Below are 22,457 nucleotides of genomic sequence, written 5' to 3' on the forward strand. Positions count from 1 at the left end.
ATTTCATGCGATTGCTGAATCTATAGAAATTGAAAAAGAATGTTTGCGGCAAATTTTATTTGAAAATTTATAAGAAAATGTAATAACGTGTGACGTCTGTTGAAGCTGTAAAAAAAGCGCCGCACGACCTGAAGAACAGAAGAAGACTTCCTGCACTGTTACGAACAATTCGCTTGCATTCATGTATTGATAAAGGAAGGGTATATATCGAAAGATAATAAATAAATATACATAAAACCAAAATAAAATTTATTATATCCCCAGTCTTGTTACTTAATAGCTACACCTCGTAATTATATATCAGTAATCTAATACTCCGCAGTCGCCTTGATAAATAACTTGATACAATCGATCAATTGAATAATTGAAAGAATTATTATTAGATATTTATCTGGCATACATGAACGTGCTCTGCGCGATCTTTCCATGACCTACAATCATGCGCGTTATAATTCCAACGGTCTTAAATAATAACGCGGAGACGTTCGATCTAATCAGATTAGCTCAACGAATAATATGGTGAGTAGATGTCTAGTCGATTTGAACTGAGAACTATATATGAAGGTTTTACACTTAACCAGAAACCAGACCTTTTTTCCATCAATATTTTTTATTTTTCCATTTCTTTTAAACTTATTCACTTGGTCCAGCTATGGTCTAACCTTTTTTGCAAATGAAACTTTGAGGTTATAAAACAGGGAAACGGGTAGACTAGATTTGATGAATACTGCATGATTGCTTTTTTGGAAGACTTTTGCATCACTTTTTGGGGAATTTTTCATTTTAGGAGATTCAAGTTTCATCTACAGTTATGATTTAACGCGAAAAATCGACTTATTTTACTTAAACTGCGTCATTTCAATCAGCTTTTGATCAAAATTGAGCAAATTTGACAGCTCGATTCACTATTTTCATTTTCAGAAGAATTTACATACTACACGAAATTGAAATGAGTGTTAACATTTTCAAGTTGAGGTAGGCTTATACGACTAGGTCTTTGGTGACTTCATTTGAAGGACGGCAAAATTTTTGATGTTTCAGAATTTTAAAGACGATAAAAAGTAAAGACAATCCATTCCAAAAATTTGTTCGGATTTTGTTATGACTCTCATAAAATTAAATCAATAAAAATAAGAGGCGATTAAGAATGAATAGGATATCCTCATAATGGGAATTTTAGTGAAGCGCCTGCTTCTAAATATCCGACATAAACAAGTTGGAATATTCATACTAAACACACTGTTGACACCAACACATACACTTTCTGACGCGCGTTTCGATAACCAAGTTATCGTCTTGAGAGTCTGAAGGTAAACAGTTTACACCAACACTCACAATTACACTGTCTGACGCGCGTTTCGTTATCCAAGTTATCGTCTTGAGAGTCTGAAGGTAAACAGTTTACACCAACACTCACAATTACACTGTCTGACGCGCGTTTCGTTATCCAAGTTATCGTCTTGAGAGTCTGAAGGTAAACAGTTTACACCAACACTCACAATTACACTGTCTGACTCTTGTTGCGATAACCAAGTTATCGTTTTCATAGTCTGAAGGTAAACAGTTTACACCAACACTCACAATTACACTGTCTGACGCGCGTTTCGTTATCCAAGTTATCGTCTTGAGAGTCTGAAGGTAAACAGTTTACACCAACACTCACAATTACACTGTCTGACGCGCGTTTCGATAACAAAGTTATCGTCTTCATAGTCTGAAGGTAAACAGTTTACACCAACACTCACAATTACACTGTCTGACGCGCGTTTCGTTATCCAAGTTATCGTCTTCAAAAACTGAAGGTAAACAGTTTAGACAAACACTCACAATTACACTGTCTGACGCGCGTTTCGATAACCAAGTTATCGTCTTGAGAGTCTGAAGGTAAACAGTTTACACCAACACTCACAATTACACTGTCTGACTCTTGTTGCGATAACCAAGTTATCGTCTTGAGAGTCTGAAGGTAAACAGTTTACACCAACACTCACAATTACACTGTCTGACGCGCGTTTCGTTATCCAAGTTATCGTCTTGAGAGTCTGAAGGTAAACAGTTTACACCAACACTCACAATTACACTGTCTGACTCTTGTTGCGATAACCAAGTTATCGTTTTCATAGTCTGAAGGTAAACAGTTTACACCAACACTCACAATTACACTGTCTGACGCGCGTTTCGTTATCCAAGTTATCGTCTTGAGAGTCTGAAGGTAAACAGTTTACACCAACACTCACAATTACACTGTCTGACGCGCGTTTCGTTATCCAAGTTATCGTCTTGAGAGTCTGAAGGTAAACAGTTTACACCAACACTCACAATTACACTGTCTGACGCGCGTTTCGTTATCCAAGTTATCGTCTTGAGAGTCTGAAGGTAAACAGTTTACACCAACACTCACAATTACACTGTCTGACTCTTGTTGCGATAACCAAGTTATCGTTTTCATAGTCTGAAGGTAAACAGTTTACACCAACACTCACAATTACACTGTCTGACGCGCGTTTCGTTATCCAAGTTATCGTCTTGAGAGACTGAAGGTAAACAGTTTACACCAACACTCACAATTACACTGTCTGACGCGCGTTTCGATAACAAAGTTATCGTCTTCATAGTCTGAAGGTAAACAGTTTACACCAACACTCACAATTACACTGTCTGACGCGCGTTTCGTTATCCAAGTTATCGTCTTCAAAAACTGAAGGTAAACAGTTTAGACAAACACTCACAATTACACTGTCTGACGCGCGTTTCGATAACCAAGTTATCGTCTTGAGAGTCTGAAGGTAAACAGTTTACACCAACACTCACAATTACACTGTCTGACTCTTGTTGCGATAACCAAGTTATCGTCTTGAGAGTCTGAAGGTAAACAGTTTACACCAACACTCACAATTACACTGTCTGACGCGCGTTTCGTTATCCAAGTTATCGTCTTGAGAGTCTGAAGGTAAACAGTTTACACCAACACTCACAATTACACTGTCTGACGCGCGTTTCGTTATCCAAGTTATCGTCTTGAGAGTCTGAAGGTAAACAGTTTACACCAACACTCACAATTACACTGTCTGACGCGCGTTTCGATAACAAAGTTATCGTCTTCATAGTCTGAAGGTAAACAGTTTACACCAAAACTCACAATTACACTGTCTGACGCGCGTTTCGTTATCCAAGTTATCGTCTTCATAGTCTGAAGGTAAACAGTTTACACCAACACTCACAATTACACTGTCTGACGCGCGTTTCGATAACCAAGTTATCGTCTTCATAGTCTGAAGGTAAACAGTTTACACCAACACTCACAATTACACTGTCTGACGCGCGTTTCGTTATCCAAGTTATCGTCTTGAGAGTCTGAAGGTAAACAGTTTACACCAACACTCACAATTACACTGTCTGACTCTTGTTGCGATAACCAAGTTATCGTCTTCAAAAACTGAAGGTAAACAGTTTACACAAACACTCACAATTACACTGTCTGACGCGCGTTTCGATAACCAAGTTATCGTCTTCATAGTCTCAAGGTAAACAGTTTACACAAACACTCACAATTACACTGTCTGACGCGCGTTTCGATAACCAAGTTATCGTCTTCATAGTCTCAAGGTAAACAGTTTACACCAACACTCACAATTACACTGTTTGACGCGCGTTTCGATAACCAAGTTATCGTCTTAAGAGTCTGAAGGTAAACAGTTTACACAAACACTCACAATTACACTGTCTGACGCGCGTTTCGATAACCAAGTTATCGTCTTCAAAAACTGAAGGTAAACAGTTTAGACAAACACTCACAATTACACTGTCTGACGCGCGTTTCGATAACCAAGTTATCGTCTTCATAGTCTCAAGGTAAACAGTTTACACCAACACTCACAATTACACTGTTTGACGCGCGTTTCGATAACCAAGTTATCGTCTTAAGAGTCTGAAGGTAAACAGTTTACACCAACAATCACAATTACTCTGTGTGACGCGATACTGGGATCTTCCTGAGAAACTGAACTCCAGCTCTTGTACCACCTCTTTGGTGGTCTGCCTACAGGTCTGCGTGTATTGAGTCTCTGAGTTTTAGCTCACTTTGCCCATCTGTCTTCTGGCATTCTTGCTACGTGATCCCTCCAGAATCTTTTTCGTGCCCTGACCCATCTCACCACATCCTGTACGCCCAATTCTTCTCTTATGTCATCACTCCTTATTCGGTCCCTGAGGGTGACTTCCTTGACGGTTCGCAGTATTTTCATCTCTGCGATTCTCATTATTTTTTTTGTTGTTGATGTCTCTGCTCTTATTTCTGAGGCATGTGTGGCAATAGGTCACTAGATGTATTCACTCTCAGGTAATTGAATCTTGATACCTGCGCTGTATTATTCCGTTATCGACTGCCAATTTGCATCTAATGGGATTTTTTGATTACCATTGATTGTGTCTTGTTGACTGAGATGCTCATATTAAATTTTTCGGCAGAAATTTTCAGCCTATGTTTGCATTCAAGTGTTTCAAGTGCAAATAATTAAATTGAAACAAACAGTTTGAACAATTTTTTAGAAGATTATGTTTCTTATACCGCCCATTCTTTGATTTTGGTAGGATCCTGTACAGTGGAATCCAACCAAAATTTTTATTCTTAACAACAACCGTCTTATCGTGTTAATTAGTTAACACACCCACAATTTAAATAACTTAATTCGCTAATTTGAAAAAAAAACTATTCATTAAACAAGAAAATAATGAATTAAACTTGGGTACAATAATCCGACTAGCCTACTCGACGAATGTCAAACTATTAAAAACACCGCATCCATGCACAAGTCGCCTTAAATACTAAATCTTATCGTATACAAAAGCTACAATTAATTATAAAAACAGACCTTTATGGTTGTTTAGATTCACATTTATATAAAATAAAAGCAAGCAATCTCTAATGTAACTTCAAATGTCCCAAATAAGGGACACTTTGAATCACTTAACTATATGATTAACAAATCCCAATGGTTCCCCTTTGGGAATGTTGAGATGATGTATCACTGTCTGGGCTATATCCGTGCAATGTTGCCTAATTTTAAATAAGAAATTATTATATCAGAAGAGGTCTGCCCGACATTATGAATGCTACCCATTGATGAAAAAACGTCTACGCGATCTGAAGCGAAAATTATAACATTTAGAAACAGCAATCCCAGTCATAGTTTGGGATGTAATTTTAGATCGTTTCAATGCTGAGTGAGAAGCTTCAAGAATATCAATCTGATTTATCGTCCACTGTGCAGTTAAAATTTGCTTGGATTGAGATTCCACGAACAGATACCAACCTAAACGTGTACAGAAGTCTCTTTAGTTACGAAGTGACCTTACACGAGTAAATCTTGATAAAATTTCTGGGTTATCTTTCCACATGATTGTTAATAATAGAATTCTTTCGATAATTACCAAAAATGATGTAGTTCCATAAAACTGTCATTAAAATTCACACAATTTTGTATATAAAATAGTGAGAAATTAACAGAAAGGCATCATTTCTAGCAAGTGACTAGTAAACATGTTCAGTAAATTCTTTGTCGTTGTTTTGGTTCTTCAAGTTGCCGGTGTCTTGATGGCGCCAGCTGTAGAAGAAATTAGAACCAGCGTTGTAGGTGACAGAAGAGTGCAAGATCTTTTGGATTCGTTTTCTGCTGGCAAATTTGTAAGCAATTTTTTTCAGTTTGAAGTATATTTTGTGTACTTCAGAGTCGTCCCATAGACAGTCCACAGTTATAAAAATTTGGGGTGAAATGGCCAACCAAATATCAGGCTAGCATATCTGGTAATCTACGCTCTTTAAGTTTCATAACAGATGATTCTTCAAGTTCAGGAACACCAACAGCATTAAATAATGACATGCTGAGGGCGGACGTAGCAGCAAATCCATATGAGACAACCGATGAACTCTGAAGCACCTTCAATCAACTTGACCTACCATCCATGAATTTGCATCGGATTGGAAAATAAGCAGAGTACCCATTCCATAGGCTCCAAAAAAGGAGTCCCGATGAATTGACGTTCTGGGCTTCTGTAGGCAAACTCAGTGTTGATGAACCACGTCTGCCTGTCGAGTAGGTCTTGTAAATGTTGTACAGATCTGTTATTCAATTACTGGTAGTAAAAAACTTTCTATCTAATTTAATAAACAGAAGAGCTGAACGCAGCTTTCTGAATAGATGCCTGAGATAAGACTAGAATCTTCCTGGTTGCAAGATGCTGTTGAAATTTTGTCGAAGTATATCAAGAAATAGATGAGAATTGATTTGTTCATGAGAATTTTGGATCACTTGATCATAACAGCTGTTGACTCTGGCGTTGAAAATGTTTTGCTTATTTCAAACTGCTCATCTGCAAACTTTCAAATCATTAATCGTAAAACTTGACAGATTGAGATGCCTATAAGCTACGCCTTGGTTTGTGTAGACGCATTGTCCATGGTTACTATATCATAAGGTTGAAATTTCGTTGGTATAGTTTAGTTTATGAAAATTTTTAGTAATCATACGTTCATTGATTGGATCGTATTAATCTTTTTAAGATTAAGAACAGAAACGAGGATGTCCATGTAGAAACAAGCGCAAATATTATTGATGAGTTGAAAGGAAAACTAAACGGGAGAACCTCTATAGATAGGAGTTATGGTAAGAATATAACGATAAAAATTTTTAGTACCATATTTTTCTTATTAGTTTGTTAAAATAAATAACTGGACTGAATCAAAATCTCTGGTGACGTTCTCAAAAATATTTTAAATCTTTCTAAACTGTCAGGGAGAAAATAAAATGTGGATGTATAAATAAATCCTCAATATATTCACTACTATTTGTTGGTTTTTTTTGCAACTCAGTCAAAACATCTCCATAATTTTCATATTTTTAAGTTTTCCAATAATTCAACAGCAGCTTCTTTGAATAACTTTTATTTCTTTGACACTCACTTAGGATATTTACCGATTTATAATTCAGCAGTTTCTTATTCCCGTTATTTAAAGAAATAGCTTCTAGACTGTATTTCGAAGAATCAACGCCATTTGATTTTATTATAGTTTTGATTTACTTTTTCAAAAACTTCCTTTCACTATTGAAAAATTCTGTATCTGGACGAGGTAACTTTCTATTTGGCTTGAACAGAAATGAGATCATTTGTCAATCAGCTTAATTATTAGAATTACCAGGAAGATTGGACATGGAAGATCTTTTGTATGTGAAAAGGAAAATATCTAGTACGAAAAATTAACCGAAAAATGTTAAGTTTCAGTAGTACAACCAACCAAACAAGTGACAGTTATCCCGCCAACAACATGGGAACCTAAAGATCTAACAGCGGAAGAATTACAACAAGCAAGAAATGCCAAATACGAATTCGCCATTCAAATTCAAGACGGTATTGAAGGTAGTTTCCAACAGAGAGTTGAAATTAGAGATAACGGTATTGTATATGGAAAAACGTCTTACGATGATGGAAACGAATTCAGGACTACGTATTACCAAGCTGATGGTGATGGCTATAAAATTACTGGGTAAATATATCCTTTCTTTTTGTTTTTAGTAACAGAAAAAGTTCATTATCATCAATTCATACATCGTTGAAAAGCTTATACTGTTGTCTATTTTTCCACAGTCTCGACTTTAAAAACGGTACTGCAGCTTTTGCATTCCTACATCGAAGAAGTCTTCCACCACTCTGTTGAGAAAACGTAGGACTTCTATTCGGACATCGTCGTCGCTCTTAAAGCGTTTACCACCTTGGTGTTGCTTTAACTTGGAAAATTGTTGTTAATAAATGAAGGCTAAGTGTGGAATATATAAGAGCAGAAAAATCCTCCCTATTTTCTTAAAAGCTCCTCTATTTGAGAAGCGTTCGTCTTCTCTAGCAGTTCTGGATTGTTCTCCGGAGTTTCACAATATGTGTCAGTGTTTATTTTCGTCCCAGGTTGCAAGAAATCGTTGAGGAGTATCCCAAAGTACAAGCCTCGATAACCTTTCCTGTCGACTGCATTTTTTGGAATTTCATTGATGGCAGTGAACCGTAGTGACGCCAATAATAAGATTTTTGGTTTGTTTCACTAATATGCTAAAACATCTTCTGTAATGATAGAGTCAAAACAACTTCTCCTTCTTGCTTATTCCGTCTCATTGTAGAAGAAACACGGGAGCACAGTCAAAGCCTCCTCCAATCATTCATTTAGCAACAACCCAACGTTTCTTTTATTTCTTTCAATTTTTGCATCGAAGGCTCCAGTGATTCTCTTTGAGCAAGTTGATCTTCTGGACAATCCCTTCCGGAACCGGCGATCTTTCACTCCGTACTTCATACTGAATTCCGTGCGACCGTCAGTAAAAACACTGCACAATTTAGAGACGTGCTGAACGGTACTCTTTACAAAAAACCTCAGTTAGTTGACGATATACCTCCACACGTGGTAAATTCCTGACGTGGAGAAACCAAATCTCGCATTCGCGATCATCTACGACGGCTGTCAAGCGAGTGTGGATTTGCTTAGCACCTTCCCTAGAGTCCGTACCTCAATGGGAACTCTACTTTTAGTACACCCTAGAATACTAGATTATATAGTATTTGAAGTTCATTAACAAATTAGGAATGAAATTAATGAGTAAGGATGCAGAAAACAAAAATATCGGAAAGTACGTGGAATAGCAAATCATAGATTAGAAGGAATCGTTTTAAGTATTCTTAATAATTACAACCGATGTTTCAAATTTTATTATAAAGAACTCATATTAGTGGAGGGAATGGAAAATATAACCAACTATTTCTAATATTTACCCATATAAAATTATCCTTTATTGTATCATTTTGGTTGAGCAGCTAAACAGTATTATAGAAATAGTTCCACGTGGTGATTTAAAATAAAAACAATCAATTATTGAATTTTGAATCTCAAAAAGGTTGCGTTGTATTTTGAGAAATATTCATTGATAAATTTGAAAAGTTGTGGATTGAATCGTCTGACTTAGATTCTTCTATATTAATTATCACAGTTTCCATATCGTTCGTGATCTATACATTTTTTATATCATTTTTTTCTTTTCTACTTTTAATTTTACTTTTAATTCTACAAAACACTAAGAGAAAATGTTCAACGCCAATCGTTAAATCTTTTGTTTCGATTGTTTTTATCTATCTATCTGTGGATGATTAATTTCATTTTTACTTTGTTATCCTATAGTAAAGAAATGACAATATTTTTTCAATTATCATCAAGTAACTTCAGTTATCTAAGTAATATGATGTCATAATTATTATTTTTCCAATTTTAGTGAAGAAGTACTACCTTCCAAAATAAAGAGCCGTACTGGTGAAGCTAATGTACAGACCATCGTTAATGGTAACTTAGTGGATTACCATATTACCGAAAGCGATGTAAACCATCCTCTAAGAAGAGAATGATTGTTATAATAATATTCTTTTAATTGTGTACATGACGGCAAATATTTTTTTATGATTATGTATGTATGGATTTGGCACAATTGTTTATAATACTGTACGACAAATAAAAAATGTTCAAAAAGTAATATTCACTCTTCGCAAAAAAACTGCCAAAGTATAAGACTTTTTAAAATTTATATTTATGATGTCGTTGATGATGTGATGATACAAGGGCTGCTTCAGAAAAAATACGGATGCGCCAAAGGTTAACGATTGTCAGCTTTGACTGTAGACAAACCAGTGTAGCCGTTTACTTCGTTTGTATAAGGGCTGATTTCATCGATAGAGTTACGAATTGTTGTAAAATTTTACATGAAACTTGAAGAAATTTCAACTGAAACTTATAATTTATTGGAAAAAATGTATGGCAATGAATGTTTGTGTTTTTAAGTAGTTTAATTGTTTTCAAGATTGCGCAGAAGATGTTGAAGATAATTCACGTTCAGGTCTCTTTCCATCGTTTTGACATATGAAAATTTCAAAAAATCTCGATAAACTTGACAGTCAGCTAAGTATTAGATACGATTCCTGAAACTATAGGAATTGACAAAGAAGATGCATCTTTAAGTGACTTCCGAAGAATAAATTAGTTTAGTGAAACATTTTTTAACGTTATTAAGTTAAGTTAGTGAAAGTGTTGAGTCTGTTCAGTCGTTCAAGACATTTTTGTAAATTGAGATATTGAAAATTTCTTTAAAAACAATGAAACTAAAATAGTAAAGTATAATTAAGACCTCGCTGAAGACAAAATCTCAACACGTTTATTTGGAAACATTGCAGAACATTGATTGCAGATAATAAACAATCTGAAACGTTACCTTTAACGTAGAAAAAATTGATTCAAATATTTTTATAAATGATTTCCGACGTAAAAGACATTCAATCTATTCGCAATGATTTGCAAAAAAAAAATTAAGACGGTCAGGGTGATCGGATTGTAATCATAAGGGACAAATTTATCGATTGGCATTTCTTGGAATATACAATAACAAAAGATAAGTACGTTATTACAATGGGGAAATATTTCATTTGGGTGGGTCTCGGAAATATTTGCATGAATGTATAAATTAGATTTTTGCAATGAACCGTAGATTATTTGTTATTGAATGTAAGAAGTAAGAGGCTCGTTGATTATTCAACCAAGTGCTGTTCTCCACTACATATTTACATTAACGGGTGAGTAAAAAATACCGTTCTTCATATTAATTAGTTGAATTGGTTGGGTTGTCAATTTGGTTTATTTTTGGTACAGCCCTGATATAGGAAAGCTTCATCTCTGCAGGGCTGGGATTGTGGTGCTTTTTAGGGTTTTTATAATCGCGCGTGCGTCTGCCTACCACCCCGTGAGGCATATAAAAAACTACTAATACTGGATGTGTACAGAGTGTCTCACGTTTTTTGCATCCAGTTTGATTCACTGATTTGATATTTCATATCGATATTTTTTTTCTGAACAGCTATTTGAAGATCATAATTGATTTCGTTCTTCTTCTTTTTCGCCCATTTATTCATCGTTTTGGTTCTAAGTTGTCACTCCACCCCTTTAGTGGTCGACCTCTACTTGGAGATTCATCCCTCGCTATTTGCTCGATCTTATTTTCCCCCAGATCCGCCTGGGAATTCTGCGGTCTCCAAGGGTTGTTTCTTTTTTGATGTTTCTGACGTATAAGTCTGATGTCGTGGTTTCATGTCTTAGGTGTTTGTTTCACCATACTACTTTCTGAAGACGTCCGGCGACCTTATTTGCTCTAGCTACTTGTTATCTTAAAACTGCTCTTGTCAAAGCCGAGGTACTTGGATTTCACTCTTTGGTGTATGATTTAGTTCTAATTGGATGTAATGCATAATGTTTTTTCAGTCTAAATAGTCAGTTAAACTGTTTTCCTGTTAGATTGAAGGTATTTAATCATCTTCAAAGATCATCTTCATTTTTTTTTCTTGTTATAATTAAGTAAATTTGATTTAATAACATTTTTCAATTCTACATGGACAGTTCGGTTAACTTTGATTAATATTTCATATATTTTTGTGGAAATGAAGAGTTTAAACCCGCTAAAAACCTTCATTGTAACGAAAATGTACCTCCATACCAGAGTTCTAGCTCAACCCCATGGTTAAAAACTCTAATCTGCGAATTCGATACTAAAGGAACTAGGACATAAAGCATTCTTTGCGGTCTTGAATTGTTGAGTAGTAAACAGTTAGCTTTGTTCGCGGGACTGATTCCGAATCAGTTTAGGGACCGATCGCATGCGCACTTTCAAAATTGTCGTTCGAGGGAATGGAGGAGAAATCATCGACTCGCGAAAGACGATCACTTATTCCAACCATTCTTTACAAACATCAGCATTTATCGATACATGGTAGCCATCGAAACGAGTAGATTGTAGATTTTCTTTAGAAAGAAGAAAACGTGCATTTTCTTTCGAAGTCTTTCTTTTAAATGATAAACTATTCGAAATTATGCTTTTCCTGAGCTTCATGTTTGAAACTCGTCACATTTATCTTCTTTAGTAAGATGATATCGATTTGATATCAATTAGCAAGTGATTGTGCATTTTTTTCATTGTAAAGTATTGATCCTTTAACTAATTCTGAACGTGGAATGCTCCGCGTTTCTAAGTGGATAACCGTGCAACGACCTTTCTGAAATTGGAGAAGCGTGCTTACGAACTAGGCAAACGGATTCAAAGATGAATAAGAGAGGAAGAGTCAGTCCCTGCAGTTATCTTTTATAGTTTAAGATTCGCTCAAATTGAGTCGCAACATACATACCCCAGAAGGGAAGGGCATATCGGAGATGTGACTCAATAAGGGCATAATAGACCGTTAAGGACGTTGAGAATACACAATTTGAACTTCCTTACTATACGAAAAAACCGAAAATCGTAATTTCGGTGAAAATTTGTAGGAAGAGATTCTTGAAATTAGAATAAAACAAAATTTCTAACGTTTATTATCAAACACAAGTTATAAACCAAAATCTTATAATATATCTACGTAATCTTTAATACACAGGACTTTTAAAAGGTTATAAAAGGCCAAAAACAGCGGGAAAACTTGATAAAGATAAATATTCACTCTAAAATTATCATTGTTAGTATTTGTAATGTAGCTTCTTGCTAACCAATGATGGTTGTTCATAATCGTTGTATAAAAATATCAATATACTATTTATTAAATAATAAAATAAATAGTTGAACTTAATTTTAATAATAATCGAACGAACACCAGAATATTAAGACATCTATGTGTTTACAGACCGGTCTTTAATACTAAAAAATCGATACAGAATAAAGTACGTAATTTGATAGTTTAATGGAACTCAAATGTCCAAGGAACAACCGGAATCAATCATCTATGATGTGGGTCCCCATTTAGATCGTCTACCATAAATCTTAATGAATACAATAACATCTACGTAATCTTTAATACACCGGGCTTTTGACCAGTCTAAACCTTTTTATAAAAGGTAATAAAAGGCCAAAAAAGCCCGAAAACTTGTATCATATTATTTTTAACAATTTTTTCTTGAATTATCCACTTTCTATTACATAAAAAAGTGGTTAAAAGTTTTTAAATACCTTTTATTATATATTACAACTTTACATTCTTGTTACATGATAAATATTTGTAATAAAATTTTAATTTAAAAGTTTTTTAACGCAACGAAAACGATTAGTTCTTATGCAAGTTTCCATAAAATATGTATAAAGTATTGCCTATCTTCACAGTGGATCAAAACTACTGCGTAACATTGAATAGGACACTGTTGTGAAGGTTGATAATTAATTTTCGATGTAATCACTCTAAAATTATCATTGTTAGTATTTGTAATGTAGCTTCTTGCTAACCAATGATGGTTGTTCATAATCGTTGTATAAAAATATCAATATACTATTTATTAAATAATAAAATAAGTTGTTAGTTTTAATAATACTCGAACGAACACCACAATATTAAGACATCTATGTGTTTACAGACCGGTCTTTAATCCTAAAAAACCGATACAGAATAAAGTACGTAATTTGATAGTTTAATGGAACTCAAATGTCCAAGGAACAACCGGATTCAATCATATATGATGTGGGTCGCCATTAAGATCGTGTACTATAAAATCTTAATGAATACAATAACATCTACGTAATCTTTAATACACCGGGCTTTTGACCAGTCTAAACCTTTTTATAAAAGGTAATAAAAGGCCAAAAAAGCCCGAAAACTTGTATCATATCATTTTTAACAATTTTTTCCTAAATTAACCACTTTCTATTCTATAAACAAGTGGTTACAAGTTTTTAAATATCCATTATTATATATTACAACTTCACATTCTTGAACAAACATGATAAATATTTGTAATAAAATTTTAATTTAAAATTTTTTTAACACAACGAAAACAATTCGTTCTTATGGAAGTTTCCATACAATATGTGTAAAGTATTGCCTATCTTCATAGTGGATCAAAACTACTGCGTAACATTGAATTAGACACTGTTGTGAAGGTTGATCATTAATTTTCGATGTAATCACTCTAAAATTATCATTGTTAGTATTTGTAATGTAGCTTCTTGCTAACCAATGATGGTTGATCATATTCGTTGTATAAAAACATCAATAAACTATTTATTAAATAATAAAATAAGTAGTTAAACGTAGTTTCAATAATACTCGAAAGAACGCCATAATATTGAGACATCTATGTGTTTACTAAAAATTCGATACAAAATAAAGTACGTAATTTGATAGTTTAATGGAACTCAAATCTCCAAAGAACAACCGGAATCAATCATCTATGATGTGGGTCCCCATTAAGATCGTGTAACATAAAATCTTAATGAATACAATGAACCTTGAATTTAAGTAGCTAAATTTATGATTCTTCACAATCACATTAATAAAAGGCAGAAATTTGGTAATCCGAGAGGATACGTTGATGGTGGATAAAAATAATTAACAGATTTATACAGAAGACTGCATCTCTGTTTGGGTTATATTTGTTCAATGTTTTTCAAATTTAAATAATTTTAAATGGGAAATTATTATGTCAAAAAAGTATTTGAATTCTATGTTGATTGAATTATTAGAAAAGAACGTTTGCCCTTGTATCAAACAATTTTTTATATCATCGTATAAAATACTTCATTATTTCACTTTCATAAAAGAAAATATCATTCGTACGGGATAAAAAATAAATTCAAAGGACAAGTAAAAGTATGGCACACCCATAAAAGCAAATGAATTAATGTTAAATATTATCTCACAACAAACAATGAGGTTTCATTTATTTCATTTATATTATTTTTGAAAATATGGCGTATTCTGTGTAAACAAATTAATGTATCTAGTTTAGAAATCTAATTAGTTTTTTTCGATTTCAGATATGGCAATTTTTTCTTGCATTCCGTTTCTCATCGGTTTATCCATATCTATCGCAACATGTTCGTCACCAGAACCAGATCCTAAAAGTACATATTTCGAAAATTTTTCGAAAGGACTTGCCGAAATGGAACGAATCGCGTCTGAATATGAATACAAAGAAAAAAATTTTGAAGATGAAAAACGTAATGTAACAGGTGAACGAAAAGCAAATTAAATGACTTTACTCGATAAACGAGGTTGCTTCCAGAAGTACCTGGCCCAACAAAGAAAAAAATATATCATATTTTTCCTTTTCCTTTTCCTTTTCCTTTTCCTTTTCCTTTTCCTTTTCCTTTTCCTTTTCCTTTTCCTTTTCCTTTTCCTTTTCCTTTTCCTTTTCCTTTTCCTTTTCCTTTTCCTTTTCCTTTTCGTCCCATACACTTTTCATAACGATTTTCTATAATAGCATTTTATAAGGAGAATCATCAAGCTTCTCAAAATAGCAATTAATTGACCACCGAACCATTTTTTCAAATCTGGAAACAGAAAATAATCCGAGGAGGCTAAATCTGGCGAATAGGGTACTGGATCTAGCAATTCAAACTTCAATTCATTAATTTTGACCTTTGCAATAACGGATTTGTAAGCTGGTGCATTTTTTTGATGAATCAACACTTTCTTCTTAGCCAAATGCTTGATTTCTTCGACCAAACGATGCAATAAGTTCGCAAAAAACTCGCCGTTGATAGTTTTTCCTATCCTAAAGAACCGACGCCATGACCTTGCCTGCAAATGGAACGGTCTTTGCCTCCTTTGGAGCCGGTTCTTCCTTTTCAGTCCATTATTTTGATTATTCTTTTGTTTTGCTTCTGATTTGATGGACTCTCCACTCCCCCAGAGCAAAAATTCGGCTTCATTTCTGTGAAACATTGCCAAACACTCGATGGTAACATCTCCACGACGATGTTTTTGTTCCATCGTGAGCAAACGCGGCACCCATCTTCTTCATGTACAGATTTTCAGTTTTTATACGATGTAACGCATTTTTTGAAATGCCTACCATGTCTGTTAGTTCGCCCACTTTCAGTCGACGATAATTCAGTGGATTTTCTTCAACATTTCTGGAGTCGTCACCTCATATGGTCGACCTCTGCGATGCTGGTCTTCAAAGATCATACGGTCACGTTTAAACTCTGGTACCAATATTTTACAGTTGATAACGATGGCAGATTTAACATAACGATGACCAAATTCACTGAAAACTTTCACCATCGATGGCTGCCAAACAAATACTAAACAACGTGGTGTCTTCAAACTGTATAGATTGTGTACTTCAGGCCAGATACTTCTGGGACCATAAAACGGGAATATCTGCTTCCCTTTTATCGGCCATTTGACTGGAGTGAAAAATACATTTTTTTTATCTAAAGATTGTCCCCGTTAAAGAACAAAATGAACAATCGTTTAACAGAAAATTTATTTCCCCTTACAACACATTCTAGTTGCTCTAGTAGGACATTCTGTATATGACATATATTGTAAACTAATCGAAATCTGAAACTGGTCGCAAGAGCATCGATTTTTCAACTTTTCACCATTAACAAGTATTTTCATTTATCACATTGTTCAGTCGTTTTACATATATACAGGTTGTTTAAAAAAAGGTTATTTCGTATGAAAATTGAATTACTGAGTTTTCTAGCTATCCCAGAAGCGGGTTAGGGTGTGGGGCTAAATCTCTGCTACACTAAAATGATTTTTTAAGAGAATTCCAAATAAATTGTTATTTATTTTCATAATTGGTCGATTGGCTAATTTCGAGTTTAGACTATAACATATCCGAATCGTTTGCAGCTTCCAAAGAATTCGATTTTATAATTATTGGAGCGGGACCTTCTGGCGCGGCTTTGGCAAACAGACTTTCAGAAGTACCAGAATGGAAGGTACTACTTTTAGAGGCGGGTTACGTGGAAACTACAATATCTCAAACGCCTTCAATGTCCAAATATCTACAGACGACGCCTTACGATTGGAGCTATACAACCACGGAACAGAAACATTCGTGTTTAGGTATGACATATTTATAGGGGGAGTTTGAAAATTATTTAATTCAGAGTTCATTTTAATCAAACCGTAGGTATGGAAAACAATAAATGTTCTATCAAATATGGAAAAGTCCTTGGCGGTATCACGTCGGTCGATAACATGATTTACACTAGAGGAAATCATAAAGATTACGATAAATGGGCCGATCTCGGATTAAAAAAATGGTGTTGGAATGACGTATTACCTTATTTCAAGAAAATTGAAGATTTCCACGTTCCAGATTTCGACAGAAAACATCACACTTTAGGTAAAAATGACAAATTCATGTTTAGTTATTTAGAAAATTGTTTCGAGTCTGAAAATTGCCAGCTGAGCGAAGAGAGGCGAGCAACAGACGAGTCCAACAAAGTAGTATTTGAGCCGCGGCGTACACAACATTTTTTAAACGACGCACAAAATGTAACAAGAATTCTATTATATTTTCTCTGGTTAAAGTTTTTGATTTTTTTGCAGTGTGCCCTTTATTTCATTTCTTCGGGATGAGTTTTGGATATTTGTTGATGTGAACAACTTGTTTTATTGCGAGAGTACTTTTAATCATCGAGAATGTAGACCATAAAGTGGAACTTTTCCAGATTTTAGATTTTACTGAAAAATAAGCGAGCGCTGCGTTTTCCGTTGGGTTTTACGCCTTTTTCTGGTGACACAACTTCATAAAGAGCTCGTACTGTTTTTCGTACTTGCACGAGATTTATCCGACAACGAATTAAAAACGGCCGCATGGCTTTCTTCGGTGAAGTTTTCTTTTTCATCATCATTCATTGTTATTCATTAATTTAGACACAACTTCGGATAAAACAAATAATTTGAGAAAATTAAAAATTTAAGGTTATGCAAAATCATCGAAGTGTCAACTGTCAAGTGGCTAGAGTCACTTCAGAGCGTCCCGAAAGTGTTTTGCATTACGGAACTGTAACTTTCACTACATGGAACACTCAAAACGCAACTTTCAGTATGTAAATGAATACAGAACGAACAACTTTTAGATGGCGTCGTCTAAAAAGAAAATAATTAATTATCTTGAAAAAATTATAAATAACATATTCTAGAAAAAGATAAACAGATCTATAACTAGGTATAATCATTTAAGAAACAAGGACTTTCCCAACAATTATAGAATTATTTTAACAAATATGATATTAGCATAGTCATAAAGGAAATTATATATTATCGAAATACGAGGGTGGTTCAAATATAAATCGAAGTTTTCGAAAAAAAAAAAATTAGTCTCGTAAAAGTGGATGTTAGACTGGCCCGCTTAACCTCACTTTTTAGTGTACTAATAGCCATAAAAGAGAAGAATGTACCAATATCTGTTGGGCAACGAATAGTTATTCATTTTTCGATCAAACATGAAACAAAATCCGCGCGAAATTTATCTCCAAGACTTCAAGTGTATGAATGATGTTCCATATATCGGAAAGGCCGAGAAATAGTGGCACATTGGGCATCAGCGTAGTAGCAAATAATTTCATTAACGGCTCGGTTACCAGATGACCAGATGGGTACCAGGACTTCTAAATTTTGAACAAAAATACCCGCGCTGGGAAGTTTGCACGCGTCTCCTGCAACGATATGAAGAGGAAAAAGAAAATTTCGAGACTTGAGTACTATATTCCGGAGAGTAAACGCCTGTCCATGGAAAGTTACACTTTCAGTGGGGAAAGCGTGATGTACTGTGTTTTAGGACGTGATAGGATGATTTTATCACCGAACCAAGTACTGTGGAGGCTCAGTATTATGATAACCTCCTAAAAAACTTGGTGAAACAGATCAAAACGACGCGATATTCCAATCCGTAGTGCCAACCGTTGCAAGGCAACACCATATCGTATACAACTCGGTTTACGACAGAAACGTTGAACGAATTGGGTTGAGAAATACTGGAACACCCTTCTCGTAATCCCGATTTGTCGCCTTGCGACTATTATTTATTTACTATATCCGCGAATGGTGCGTGACAAGTCGGAAAAGGCATCCGAAAGCTGCCACTTACCACTTGATGCTCTTAATAGTCTCATACAGTGTACCAAATGTGGTATTTTCAAAATGAAGTAATGAATTTTGAGTCTTACTTTGAGGCCCTATATATATAGACCTTGTATAGAGGTAAATTGCCTCCAATATTTTGAGCTACATTGTGTCGGTTCTAATGCAAAATATGTTGTAAAACGATTCTGACACTATTTACATAGGACAGACAACGCAGTATTAAGAAAGATTATCAAAAGATCATCAAACGGGAAAAAACTCAAGAAATATGAAAAATACATTGAATAAAATTTAGAATTTTTAGAAGGTTGCACGTTATCTATTGCTCAATATAATTACGCAGATTGTCAATGTCATAATCTACTTTTTATAGGTGGCCCCGTATATGTGGAACATTTCCATCATTCCAATGGATTAGGGAAACATATTTTGGAGGCGGCTCACGAATTAAACATAAAAACAATCGATTATAATGGTAAAGAACAACTAGGAGTATCTCTACCTCAAGCAACTACACGCGACGGTCATAGAAACAGTGTTGCTCAAACGTATCTAGCTCAAACCGTGACTAGGCCGAACTTAGAGGTACTTCTAGGAGCTCAAGCTCTACAAATATTGATCAGTCCGCATACAAAGGAAGCCTACGGAGTGAAATTTTTACAAGAAGGTCATTTATTGGTAGGCAAAGCTACTAAAGAAATTATTTTGGCAGCTGGATCAGTGAATACACCACAATTACTTTTACTTTCAGGTATTTATTTTTTTTAATATCTTTGTATATATAATCTATATCTATTATATTATTAGGTATTGGACCGAAAGAGCAGCTTGAGGCCTTAAAAATTGAACCAGTAGCCGATTTAAACGTTGGTAGTAGTTTGAAAGATCAAATGAGTTTTATAGGACTCAACTTTCACTATAACGAAAGCTTTAAAATACCTGATAAACATGAAATAGTTGAAGAATTTTTGAAACACGCTAAAGGTCCTTTAACAACACCCGGTATTGAAGCTATAGGGTTCTTAAAAACGGAAGCATCGAAAGAAAGTTTGGATTATCCTGACATACAGTTTCTAGTAACAAAAGACGATCTTGAAAACGGTAAATAAACAACCATCAACATATTTCTTTTGAAATTAATATTTCTCTTATAGGTGAGCAATTCCAACGTACTAATCGTATCAAAAAAGAAATCCACGACGAAATATACCCCAAATCAAATTTTTTCAACGTGGAAGTAACCCTCCTTCATCCAAAATCGATTGGGGATATAAAACTCCACGATAACGATCCCCTTCACCATCCTCTAATCAACACCAATTCTTTAACCGATTTCGATGATCGAGATATCGATTCTTTGGTTGCGGGAATAAAAAAAGCGATCGAATTAGCGAAAACTGATACTTTACAAAAATTAGACGTTCATCTTAGCGATAATCACATACCCGGTTGCGATAAAAACAATCACGATGAATATTGGAAATGCGCTGTAAGACATTTGGCTGTTAATAAAGGACATATCACTGGAACCGCTAAAATGGGTACAGAAGAAGATGAAAATGCCGTAGTAGATGAAAATTTGAAAGTCAGGGGAATACACAAATTGAGAGTAGCTGATGCCAGTGTGATACCTGTAACTATTTCGGGAAATTTGGTTGCCCCATCGATTATGATCGGAGAAAAAGCTGCAGATTTGATAAAGGATGAATGGAAATAGACTACTCGATTATTATTCTCTATTTTGATATACGAAATTAAATATTAAGAAAAAAAATCGTAGTTTATTATCTCATATTCCTTTTTAGTACAGTGAGTACAGTTCAATTAGAGCCGAAACCCACGAAAATTGATAATGTTGCTGATTTTCTGGATTTAAGTAGTTCTGAAAGATCAAAATTTTTGCCGCTAAGCGGTATATTTTTGTTTAAATTTTCAAAATTTCGAATTTTGCAAATAACTCGGAATCTATGCTGAATTTCGAAAAAACTGAGGGGTTCAAAATGTAGTTCAAAAAATTTCCTACAAAAAAGGTTCCCTGTGATTTTTTCTTAATCTCAAAATTACTCTTACAAAAAGCGTGTTACTGGATTTTTCCAACAATGCATTTTTTGCGGATAACTCAAAAAAGTTGAAATTTCCGAAAAAAAAAAATGCCGAGCAAGAAATTACCTTCGAAGAAACTCAAATATGATTTTTCGTATGATCAATTTTGTGAAAAAGAGCCTCTACAAACTCAAATCAGCTTTGTTTATTAAGATAATGACTCAACATAGTAGAATTCATCATTTAGAAGCTAAAAAATCCAAAAACACATAAAAAAATTGGGACGATGGGAATACCTGAACCGTACTCAAACAAATTCCCATTTGCTGATAAATTTTGTAAAAAAAAGGCTCTACAGAGGCAAATTTATTTGGTTTAAGAAGATCACGATTTAACATTGTATAATCCATCATTAAATTATAAATATATACGAGGATGTATTGATATCTAGTTAGCCTGAATCAGTTCCATGCATAAACAAAATATTTCGTTACCATAGCAACGAACAATAACTTATTAGAAGTGTCAGTGTAAAGATTGATGTCAAAAAAGTGAACCAGAATTACGCAATAAATTAAAAGAAAAATGATGTCCACCGAAATTGTGAAAATCGAAAAATTGGAGTATTTAAAAGGGTTAAGAGGTAAGCAGATTTACGAAGATATGCTTAATACCCTTGATGATCAATGTCCTTCGTATGCGACCGTGAAAAATTGGACAGCAAGCTTCAAAAGAGGTAAATTTTCCATTGAAGATGATGACTGATCGGGAAGGCCAGTTTCTGTGTCGGTCCCCGAAAATATCGATGCAGTTCATGACATGATTTTATCAGACCGTCGAATTGGGCTAAAACGGATAACTGAGGCACTAAATATTTCATAGGAACGCGTTCATCATATAGTTCACGTCAATTTGGACATGAGGAAAATTGCTGCAAAATGGATCCCCAAATGTTTGAATGTTGACCAAAAGCGTGCAAGATATAGACTTCTTAAAATTGTTACTATGGAAGAGACTTGGGTACATTTCTACGATCCAGAAACAAAGCAACAATCGATGGAATGGCGACACTCTGGTTCTCCAAGACCTAAGAAGTTTCGTGTCCAAAAATCTGCTGGAAAAGTTCTTGCTTCAGTTTTTTGGGATTACCATGGAGTAATCATGATTGATTTTTTGAATAAGGGTAGAATAATAACTGGAAATTACTATTCCACATTACAACGGAAAAAAATTAAAGAGAAAAGACGCGGAAAGCTATCCAAAGTTGTTTTGTTTTTGCAGGACAACGCCCCTGCACACAAATCTCATGTTGCCATGCAAAAAATTCGTGATCTCATGTTTGAATTACTAGAACACCCCCCCTTATTCACCAGATTTGACTCCTTCCGACTATCATCTCTTTTTGTGAAAGGTCTAGAGACATTGCAGGTTCGCTGTATTAAATGTATCCAATTAAGAGGAGAATATGTTGAGTAATAAAATAT

The 22,457-nt window shown here is 34.6% G+C and overlaps 2 protein-coding genes across 2 annotated transcripts in view; one reads left to right on the plus strand and one right to left on the minus strand.

Moving 5' to 3' along the window:
- Window positions 1-22,457, minus strand: part of LOC130449307 (flotillin-2) — a 302,572-nt gene that overhangs the window by 255,435 nt on the left and 24,680 nt on the right. The gene's annotated exons all lie outside the window — the stretch shown is intronic.
- Window positions 10,564-20,704, plus strand: LOC130449293 (glucose dehydrogenase [FAD, quinone]-like). The gene is made up of 7 exons (XM_056787019.1): window positions 10,564-10,647; window positions 14,853-15,047; window positions 16,687-16,902; window positions 16,970-17,185; window positions 19,304-19,681; window positions 19,738-20,031; window positions 20,085-20,704. Exons 2-7 carry the CDS (start codon window positions 14,855-14,857, stop codon window positions 20,645-20,647), a joined length of 1,860 nt encoding a protein of 619 aa, XP_056642997.1. The 5' UTR covers window positions 10,564-10,647; window positions 14,853-14,854; the 3' UTR covers window positions 20,648-20,704.

Source organism: Diorhabda sublineata, chromosome 1, assembly GCF_026230105.1.
Source record: "Diorhabda sublineata isolate icDioSubl1.1 chromosome 1, icDioSubl1.1, whole genome shotgun sequence".
Classification (NCBI taxonomy): Eukaryota; Metazoa; Arthropoda; class Insecta; order Coleoptera; family Chrysomelidae; genus Diorhabda; species Diorhabda sublineata.